This window comes from Suncus etruscus, chromosome 15 (genome assembly GCF_024139225.1).
Source record: "Suncus etruscus isolate mSunEtr1 chromosome 15, mSunEtr1.pri.cur, whole genome shotgun sequence".
Taxonomy (NCBI): Eukaryota; Metazoa; Chordata; class Mammalia; order Eulipotyphla; family Soricidae; genus Suncus; species Suncus etruscus.
Genome location: NC_064862.1, coordinates 90209100 through 90219600, shown reverse-complemented (window position 1 = coordinate 90219600; position 10501 = coordinate 90209100). Strand labels below are relative to the sequence as shown.

At 53.2% G+C, this 10501-nt stretch overlaps 1 protein-coding gene across 1 annotated transcript; it reads right to left on the bottom strand.

The window, feature by feature from the left end:
- Positions 1-12: 12 nt before the first annotated feature.
- Positions 13-9145, bottom strand: C15H19orf38 (chromosome 15 C19orf38 homolog). The gene is made up of 7 exons (XM_049788347.1): positions 9115-9145; positions 8017-8325; positions 5413-5505; positions 4774-4801; positions 3647-3690; positions 1927-1964; positions 13-147 (listed from the first exon to the last, which is right to left on the bottom strand). Exons 1-7 carry the CDS (start codon positions 9143-9145, stop codon positions 13-15), a joined length of 678 nt encoding a protein of 225 aa, XP_049644304.1.
- Between the last annotated feature and the right edge of the window lie 1356 nt (positions 9146-10501).

Sequence of the window (10501 nt, the reverse complement as noted above, 5' to 3'; positions counted from 1 at the left end):
TTGTTCTTGGCTTCACTGGCAAGTCCGGAAAGTGCTGAATTCAGGGGTCTCAGGCGAGGATGAGGTAGAGGTGGGCCTGTGCCGTGGCCCAGAACCCCCTGGAGTCACGGTGGACCCCGGGAACACATCCTCATCTGGAACCACTTTCTGCATCCATGTAAGAGAGAAAAGACAGTGATCTTGGGTTTTCACATGACAAAAACTGACCATCTCCCTTAACCCGACGCACAAAGACACAAACATACACACATGTGAAGAACATGTATATACAGGGACCCACTTCCAGATCCTTCCTCTGACTTTGCCTTCCCACCCTCTCTGCTAAACAGGGAAAGCTAACCCAAAGCCTAAGTTCCAGCCTCAAATCCAGTGCAGAGGGCAAACCTTTTGGGCCTCAGTTTCCCCTCTGGCTCATGTGCTACCTATGTTCAGAAGCACATAGGGGGGTGGTCCGGAGTGCTAGGGTCTTAGCCTTGCATGCAGCCAACCCAGGATGAACCCGGGTTCGATCCCGGGCATCCCATATGGTCCCCTAAGCCTGCTAGAAATTATTTCTGAGCACAAGCCAGGAGGAACCCCTGAGTGCTGCTGGGTATGCCTCCCCCCCAAAAGAAGTACAAGGAGATCTGGACTCACTAAAATGTCAGTGGAGAATAGCCTTGGGGGTCCCACAACACAAAAGGTGGGAGGGATGATGAGAATTTTAGCTCTGGCATAAGTTGGTGATGGAGTTGTGGAAAAAAAAAAAAACAGTTTGTGGCCCCGGAGAGATAGCACAGCGGCGTTTGCCTTGCAAGCAGCCAATCCAGGACCAAAGGTGGTTGGTTCAAATCCCGGTGTCCCATTTGGTCCCCCGTGCCTGCCAGGAGCTATTTCTGAGCAGACAGCCAGGAGTAACCCCTGAGCAACGCCGGGTGTGGCCCAAAAACCAAAAAATAAAAATAAAAAATAAAAAAAAATAAAACCAGTTTGGGGGCAGAGAGAAAGTACAGTGGGGAAGTCACCTGCCTCGCATGCATGCAGCTGACTCAGATTTGATCCCCAATATGCCATATGGTCGCCCTCCCCAGTGTTACATATGAAAGCATTTCCATAAGATTACCCTATATCTGCCTGTTGTCCCACCTACTACCTTCCAGGTGGGGGCGCTGTTGAGAGCCTAATAAATAGTCTGGGAGCGAGGTGCTGGGGTCTTTTGGTAGAGTTTACTAGCGGACTCCAGGTGTTTTGGGGGGCTGGTAGTAGGCTGACAAAAGACTCTGCACCCGGGGCCGGAGAGATAGCATGGAGGTAAGGCGTTTGCCTTTCATGCAGGAGGTCATCGGTTCGAATCCCGGCGTCCCATATGGTTGCCCCCCCCCCCCCCCCCGTGCCTGCCAGGAGCAATTTCTGAGGGTGGAGCCAGGAATAACCCCTGAGCACTGCCAGGTGTGACCCAAAAACCACAAAAAAAAAAAAGACTCTGCACCCTATCTTCTTATCCCTTTACCCTCCTCCTGTCTGTGTACATTATTTGCTGCGGATAAATATTACCAATGTCTCTTCCCCTTCCAAGAGGATAGGGGGGTGGAAATCAATTCTCTCATTCTGGGAGCTCTTTCAGGATCCAGTCAAGGAGTAAACGGGACCCAACACCCCAGTACCACTCGGAGTAAAATTCCTGGGTGCAAAGTCAGGAGAAAGCCCTGAGCATCACCAGGTATGGCCCCAAAACAAAAAAGAAAGAAGAGCTGGAGCAATAGCATAGCAGGTAGGATGTTTGCCTTGCACATATTGGACCCAGGTTCAATCCCCGACATCCCATAGGGTCCCCTGAGCCTTCAAGGAGTGATTCCTGCAAGCAGAGCCAGGAGCAACCTCTGAGTACTGCTGGATGATGCCCCCCACCCAAAAGGGCAAGAAACAAACAAGTGTCAAGGCACTCACTGTGGATACAGTGAAGAGAGAGTTGTCGAAGGTCATGTCTGAAAGAGAAAGAACTGGGGTTCACCCACTGCTGCCTTCCCCCATTTGCCCAAGGTCAGGGACCCCTCTCCTGCTGCCTCTGTTCTCAGTCCCTTCTACAGCGGGTCACTGTTGATCTTCACTGAAACCTTTCCATCCTCAGGGTGCCTCCCCGCCACAAGCATCTCCCCCAAAAGACAGGTGTCCAGCCTCTGTACTTCCCTTTTACTGCCACTTCCCAAACATTCAATTTTTGGGGGGGGGGCACACCCGTTTGATGCTCAGGGGTTACTCCTGGCTAAGCGCTCAGAAATTGCCCCTGACTTAGGGGGACCATATGGGACGTGGGGGGATCGAGCCGCGGTCCTTCCTTGGCTAGCGCTTGCAAGGCAGACTCGTTACCTCTAGCGCTACCTCACCGGCCCCCCAAACACTCAATTTTTGTTCCACTCACTAAGATGCCCAGGAAGAACCCTAGTTTTTCTCTTTAAATGTTGCTTCCTGGGTGGACAACACCCCATCTCCTAATTCCTAAAAAGGTCCCGGCTTGCTGCTGTCAGAGGCAACTGTCCTGTGGTGTGTGACCCTCCACCCCATATCATAACACAGTTGAGTGCGGGTTGCAGATGAGGGGGGCCCTTCTTGCCACCTCCAGCCCAGCAGCTCAGAGCACAGACAGGCAAACGCTGCCCCCTGGTGGGAAACAGCAGGATGACACTCTGGACTACGGGGAATTCCTTTGAAACCCAGGAGTGTCTACCAGCATGGAAGAAGCTAGGATCACCTCAGTCAACTTCCCAGGGCGAGCAGAGCACTCGACTTGACTTGCACACAGCTGACCTGGGTTCGAACTCCAGCACCACGCAGAGGATCCACACAGAGCAAGGAGTAAGCCCTGGGCATAGCTGGGTGTAACCAACTCCCCAAAAACAAAAATGTCAAGAATGACATTACAAAAAGACAAGCTCTGGGCCCGGAGAGATAGCACAGCGGCGTTTGCCTTGCAAACAGCTGATCCAGGACCAAAGGTGGTTGGTTCAAATCCCGGTGTCCCAGGGGGCCGGGCGGTGGCGCAAGAGGTAAGGTGCCTGCCTTGCCTGCGCTAGCCTAGGATGGACCGCGGTTCGATCCCCCGGCATCCCATATGGTCCCCCAAGCCAGGAGCGACTTCTGAGTGCATAGCCAGGAGTAACCCCTGAGCGTCGCCGGGTGTGGCCCAAAAACAAACAAAAAAAAAGAAACAGCACATCAAATCCCGGTGTCCCATATGGTCCCCCGGGCCTGTCAGGAGCTATTTCTGAGCAGACAGCCAGGAGTAACCCCTGAGCACCGTGGGGTGTGGCCCCCCAAAAACAAAAAACAAAAAACAAAGAATGACATTACTTATGTTTCAAATGAGGGTTAAGGAAAATGTCCATGTTAAAGATCCCAGTAAAATGCACATCCTAGGAAGGTTTCCTGGAGGAGGTGGCCTTTAATGAAGGAGGGAGGAGGGGAGAGATCTACTACCCTTTGTCCCCACCAGAAGAAGCTGAGAGAGAAGGTGCTAAATGAAATTGCTAGGGTGGGGGGAGAAGCAGGACCCCTACCCAGAGGATTTTCTTTCCATCATCCAGAGACATTTGCATAGCAGATTTGTGAGTGAGCCCAGTGGCACTTCAGGGGCAAATCTCCCCTTATTTTTTTGTGGGGGGGCACACACCTGTGTTTGCGAAGTTAATCTGAGCCCAGCAGGATTCACGCTCCCTGCAAAGAGATTTTCCAAAGGGAAGAAAGAACAGGTTGGATGGGATATTCCCACTGGTCAGAAAATCCTGTCTTCCAAGCCCACCCCCCCCCCCGAGTAAGCCCAATGCCGGCCCCCCATTTGCTACAGAAATCTCCTCTAAGCTTTGGGGCTGTTGGGCAGAGCCAAGCCTGAACCCACATACACAACACACCCTCCTGAACTGAATTCTCCACCGCACTCAGCAAATTGCAAAGAACTTTTCTGGCAGGAGCACACTCCAGCCGAGGGAGGCTGCAAAGGGTCTGGGGTGAGCAGGGGAGCACCACTGGGGATTTCTAGACGGATTCCAACAACCCCAGAGGAGCTCCAGGGACCCCAGACTCAAGCCAGACTCAGAACTGTGCCTGCCTCCCCTGCAGTACCAGCAATTTGACTACAATGACAACTTAGATTTACTTTCTTCTTTTTAGGGGCTCAATGGAGGAGGGTAAACCCGGCGGTGCTCAGGGGTCACTCCTGGTGGTTCTCAGAGACCTTATGGAATGATGGGGATTGAACCCGGGTTGGTTCCGTGCAAGGCAAGTGCACTCCAGGCTGTGCAATTCTTGCTCCACAGCTTAAGAAGGATTTTCAGGGCCCGGAGAGATAGCACAGTGGTATTTGCCTTGCAAAGCAGCCGATCCAGGACCAAAGGTGGTTGGTTCGAATCCCGGTGTCCCATAGGGTCCCCCGTGCCTGCCAGGAGCTATTTCTGAGCAGACAGCCAGGAGTAAACCCTGAGCACCTCCAGGTGTGACCCAAAAACAAAAAAAAAAAAAAAGAAGGATTTTCAGGAACCAGGAGTGTTAGCACAGTGGGGAGGGTGTTTGCTTTGCACGCCTCTGACCTGGGACAGACCCGGATTCGATCCCTGGCACCCCATATGGTCCCCCAGAGCCTGCCAGGAGTAACTTCTGAACACAGAGCCAGGAGTAATCACTGAGCCCTGCTCGGTGTGGCCTCAAAACAAAACCAAAAAAGGACTTTCAGTAACTGGAACATAAGCACTAAGCCACTCCGCCCCTAGAACATCCCGGGAGGGTGGTCCGAGAGAGTCTCACCTTTTCTTCTGCAAATTTTTTATTTTAACTAGAAAAGAGAGAAAGGAATAAGCACTGGTTAGATTTATGGTCATGGGTGTCAGATTTAGAAAGTCATCCCCATATACACACAAACAGAGAGGGTGCCAACTAGAGTGCACCCCCCAAACAACAGGTGTTTGAAATCAAACACCGCTCAGAGCACTGCCAGGGGTCACTTCTGAGCACAGAGACTGGTGCAATCTCTGAGCACGTTTGGGCGTGGACCAAAAAAAGGGGGGGAGGGGGTTCCAGGGGCCAGAGGGATAGCACAGCTGTGAGGCTGTTAGCCTTGCATGCAGCCAACCCGGGTTTGATTCCCCGAATTCCATATGGTCCCCAAGCCTTCCAGGAGTAAACTCTGAGCACCGAGTCAGCCGCCCCTGAATGCCAGCGGGGGTTCTATCTTCCCCAGACCCTGAACTCCATCCCAGCACTGCCCACCCTGCTCCCAGCGCCTGTGGATTTGGCCGGCTTGTCCTCTGGTAGCTCATCTTTGAGCTCTGGGACCCATGCAGCTAAGCCACAAGTGGTTCTCTGGGCCCCTAGGCCAAACCAGAAGCCCAATGACTCAGAATCCCCAGGCCCCAGTCAATAGGTTGTTTCAGGCTCAGTAATTACCTTTCCTAATCACCACGACCAAGGTCACCAGCCCGGCCACCAGCAGAACGCTGCCTGCCAAGCTCGCGCAGAGGGCCACGATCCAGGAGGGCACTACAAGAAAATGAGACGAGAGAGTGGACAGGTCAGGGAGTTGGGGGGCAGAAAAAAGAGGGAGCAAAGATGCTTCTCCAGGTTATCACTTATCACTAATTTTTGTTTTGTTTTGGGGCCACACCCAGCAGTGCTCAGGAGTTTCTCCTGGCTTTGCACTCAGAAATGGCTCCTGGCAGGCTTGAGGGACCGACCATATGGGATGCCGGGGATCAAACCCGGGTGGGCTGCATGCAAGGAAAATGCCCTACCACTGTGCTAAGGCTTGGGCACCAACACCCATCAGTGACCCCAGATTCCCCTCAAGTTCCCCTGGGGATGTAGCAAGATCATTCGCATATCCCATCCCATGGCTACTATGATTGTTTGAAGGCGGAACACATGACCAATACTGAGCCAATGAGAGAGAACTCTGGGATTTTTTTTTTTTTTTTTTGGATTATGAAGGCCAAAAATATGCCTCAGAAGTCTGGAGAGCTGATACAGATGGGTTTGGGTGCTTGCCTTTTTCAAGAGCAAACTGGGTTCATGCCCCTGATGGACCACAGAGCCAGAAGTAAGCCCTGAACACAGGGAGGGTGTGCCCCCCCCCCAAAAAAAAGAACCATCACATAAAAGGAAGTTGAAACATCAGAAACTGCTGGGCATGATTTTGCCACCATGAAGGGGAAGGCCTGTCTCATAGTAAGACACAGGAGGGTATCAGAGTGATAGCACAGCAGTAGGGTGTTCGCCTTGTTTTGGATGGACCCGGGTTCGATTCCCAGCATCCTGTATGGTCCCATGAGCCTGCCAGGTGTAATTTCTGAGCACAGAGGCAGGAGTAACCCCTGAGCACTAAAACCAAAACTAAAACCAAAAAAAAAAAAAAGACACAGGAGGAGGAACCAAGAGCTGAGAAAGTGGCAAGCAAACCACCAACAACAACCAAAGTTTCTGATGACCTCTGAAAGCTGGATCAAACCGTACCTGAAGTAAAACTTCTGAACTGACACAGATGATGAAACAAATTTGTAAATCTGTGTGTGCGGAAGCCAGTTTGAGTGAAATTTTCAGATATTTGTAGGTGGAAGCATTTTACTTGCTTCACCCAGAGACAGACAGATCTCTCTCTCTCTGTCTCTGTCTCTGTCTCTCTCTCTCCTCTCCTCTCCTCTCTCTCTCCTCTCCTCTCTCTCTCCTCTCTCTCCTCTCTCTCTCCCTCTCTCCTCTCTCTCTCCCTCTCTCCTCTCTCCTCTCTCCTCTCTCCTCTCACTCCTCTCACTCCTCTCTCCTCTCACTCCTCTCTCCTCTCTCTCCCTCTCTCTCCCTCTCTCTTCTCTCTCTCTCCCTACCTACTCTCTCTCTCTCTCACTCTTGCTCTGTCTGTCTGTCTTTGTGACTCTGTGTGACTATTTCTGTCTCTGTGACTCTCTCTCTCTTTACACACACACACACACACACACACACACACACACACACACACACACACTCCATGATGAGACCCCTACCTCAAGAAACCCTGGTGGAGCCTCACTGGAGAAAGAGGGGTTCTCTCTGGGGAGCTGGGAAGGGGCTCTTGGTTAAGCTAGAGGTAGCTGCCGGGACACCGTTTCCCCACATTCCTGTGGACCAGGAGCAACGCCTGTTACTCCCCGCAGGAGACCACAGGAGCCCACGGCAGAGAAGAGGCCATTGATGGGTCAGCACAGAGGCGGCTCTGTCTACACAGTAGGCGCCTGATGGCCACATAATGTTCTCTTGGCAGCAGGAAAGTTCCAGCCATGAGATGCTCTACCTGGAGGGGTCCCTCCCCTTGGGGGCCCCTGTATTCTGAGACCCAGCAACGCCCTTTGCTGGAAAGACCAGGATAGGCAGCCTGGGCAGAAGGGAGCCAGAGCCCAGCTGAGAAGGCCTTTGCCTTGCAAGCTGTAGACCCGGGTTCGATCCCTGGCAGTGCCTAGCATCCCCTGAGCACCGCCAGGAGTTATCTCTGAGCACAGATCCAGGAGTAACAAACTCCTGAGCACCAAGGGGTGTGACCCCAAACCCCCAAAACAAAACAAAACAAAACAGAACAGAACAGGATAAACCTCCTGGCTATCTCTCAGCCCTGATACCAATAAAACAAAACCAATTAAAGATATTCTCTGGGGCTGGAGCGATAACACAGCGGTAGGGCATTTATTTGCCTTGCACACAGCCAACCTGGAACGGACCTGGGTTGGTTCCCCAGCATCCCATATAGTCCCCCAAGTCTGCCTGCCTGGAGCGATTTCTGAGAGCAGAGCCAGGAGGAACCCCTGAGCACCACTGGGTGTGGCCCCCAAACCAAAAGTAAATTAATAAATATATTCTCTGGGAGGAAGTTTGCCTTGCATGGCGGTCGATCTGAGTCCAAGTCCCCCCAACCCCTCAAGCTCTGCCAGAGCACCTAGGGGTGTGGTGAAAAGCAAACCAAACCCAAAACAGGAATAGGTTTGTGCTGTCCCCAAGGGGAGTCTCTCCCCCACCTGGGGGGGGATGTCTTACCTGGGTAGGACACGCGTACCGGGTCGCTGAGGTCGGATATCTGCGGCTGTGCATGTTCTCCAAGCACCCCATACTGGCACTGGAACTCGCCCCCCGCAGCGCTGAGGCCGCCCCCACTGATATTAAAGGTCACCTGGATTTGGTCTGCAGAAGCCTGCACCAGGTACAACACCTGCCTGCCACGGTACAGCGTAAAATTGGCCCCAGGGAAGCCCTGGGGGGCCGCGCAGGTGATGTGAATGGGGTCCTCAGGGCTGGTGGGGTGTGGTCTCTCCAGGTGTATCGAGGGCGCGGGAATGGCCAGAGAGCCTGTGGGTGTAGACAGGTGATGCAGGAGCGAAGCTTTGAGAGAGGACCCAGAAAATGAAATGGCTATCACTGCCCCCTTCGCCCCCATGATGCAGAGCTAGGGTAAGGGGTTGAGTGCCCAGTGCTGCAGGAGTGTGGTGATGGCTGGTTCAGGCCCCCCCTCCCGCTGAGCACAAGAATGAGTACTTGGGTGCGATTTTAGCTCCTGGGAGGAAGAGGGTAGGCAGATCTACCCACCCACATGTTCTGTATTCATCACCCAGCAGCCCTGGAGGACTTCCTTAAGGAGGTGACCAGGAAAATGCTGGGAAACACATTCCAAGTGGAGAACAGGGAGGAGGTGAAGTTGCTTGGAGCCTGGGGCGTTCATAGAGGTGCCTTACGAAAGAGGGGGAGAGCTGAGACATGGCAGATGGAGGAGATGAGTCTGCCATGGGCAAGGAGGGAAGGATGTGGAGTCTACGTGTGTGTGTGTGTGTGTGTGTGTGTGTGTGTTCGTTCACGCGCGTGCGAATCTATGTGTGTGCTGAGGTCTGGTAGGGTGGAGCTGAGAGTCTGTGGCCCCTAGCCCAGCCTCCCCGACCCCCAGCAGAGCACACCCCCCTTGCTGAGCCATTAGGCGTGGGTCCCTTTCTTGTCACTGGAGTGCTCGTTTTGATGGCACAGAGCCCACCTGAGAAATCAGGGCTCCTGAGGGACATTTCCAAGACTTCTTTAGGGACCAGCCTCCTTCTGTCCTCCTGTGGCCCCGAGGAGACTTGGGGTGCAAAGGGGGGAAACCAGGCTTACCGGCTGCCAGAAGCAGGAATACCCAGGACATGTCCCTGTCGGAGCAGGTCAGGGAGTGTTTTTGGGGGGCCAGCGTGGCCCCCAGCTGGCCGGCCGGCCGACAAGTTACTCTGCAAGGTCTGAGAGGGGAAAGGAGAAGCTTGAGTGATACGAGTGATTTCCTCACCCACAGGAAGTTGCACACAGACACACACAGACACACACACACATACATCTGGGCACTAGAGGGGCTCCCACCCGCTCTCCCCATCCTTCCACGTATCACATCCTCCTCTGCACCCAAGTAGGCACGTTCTTGCAGGGGGGAGGGAGGAGGGTGGATGCCAGGGCTGGGGAGGGGATTTGTTTTGCGTTTTTTTTTTCTTTACAACCCTGAATGGATTCACTGGCAGCAGACTTGGGCAGCGAGTGACGCCCAAAGCCTGGGTGTTCACCAAGGGCGGGCTAGTGGGTGGAGGGTGTGCCTGCCTGCTCCGGATCTGAGTAAGGTGTTGGGGAGACCCACCCCTTTCGGGAACCTCCTTCTGCTGCTCTTTAGAATGGGGAGCAAAGGGGTGGGGAGATTGAACAGCAGGGAGGGCGCTCGCCTAGCATACAGGTGACTCGGGTTCAAGCCCAGGTTCCTCTTAGGGTCCCTGAATCGACCATGAGTGATATATGTTTTTAGTGGGGGGTTTGGGCTACACCTGACAGCACTCAGGGGTTACTCCTGGCTCTGGCAGGCTGGGGGGAGGCTATAGAATGTGTGGGTTCAAATCCAGGTCAGCTGCATACATGGCAAATGCCCTTACGGCTCTGCTGTCACTCTGGCTTTTGGTTTTTGGGTCACACCCTGTGAGTGTGTTCAATACCGGTCGTTATGGCACTCAGGGCTTACACCTGGCTCTAGGCTCAGAAATCGCTCCTGATAGGCTCAGGGAACCATATGGGATGCCGGGATTCGAACCATTGACCTTCTGTATGCAAGGCAAACACTCTACCTCCATGCTATCTCTCTGGTCCCTCCATGAGTGATTCTTGAGTGTAGAGCCAGAATAACCCCTGAGCACTGCTGGATGTCCCACACAAACCCCCCTCCAAAAAGAATGGGGCGATGATAACATCCAGGAATTGAGGAAATGTAATCGTGAGAAGAAACAGAAAGTGTGTGTGGGTGTTTGTGAGTGAATGTGTGTGTGTGAATTTATGTCCATATGCTTTTGTGGGACTAGACAAGTGTGTGTGTATGTGTGTGTGTGTGTGAATGTGTGTGTCTGTGTGTGTTGGGGACTTTTGTGTTTGTTTTTGGGTCATACCCGGCACACTCAGGGGTTCCTCCTGGCTCTACACTCAAAAATCGCTCCTGGCAGGCTCGGGGGACCTTATGGGATGCCGAGATTTGAACCAC

Excerpts from the sequence above, each read along its gene's own strand:
- C15H19orf38 (XM_049788347.1), bottom strand. The coding sequence starts at position 9,145 with ATGTCCTGGGTATTCCTGCTTCTGGCAGCCG. Across the intron at positions 5,506-8,016 it reads GGTACGCGTGTCCTACCCAG|TGCCCTCCTGGATCGTGGCC; the intron begins GTAAGACATCCC and ends ATTTTCTTGTAG. Across the intron at positions 3,691-4,773 it reads AAAAATTTGCAGAAGAAAAG|GGAGCGTGAATCCTGCTGGG; the intron begins GTGAGACTCTCT and ends ATCTCTTTGCAG.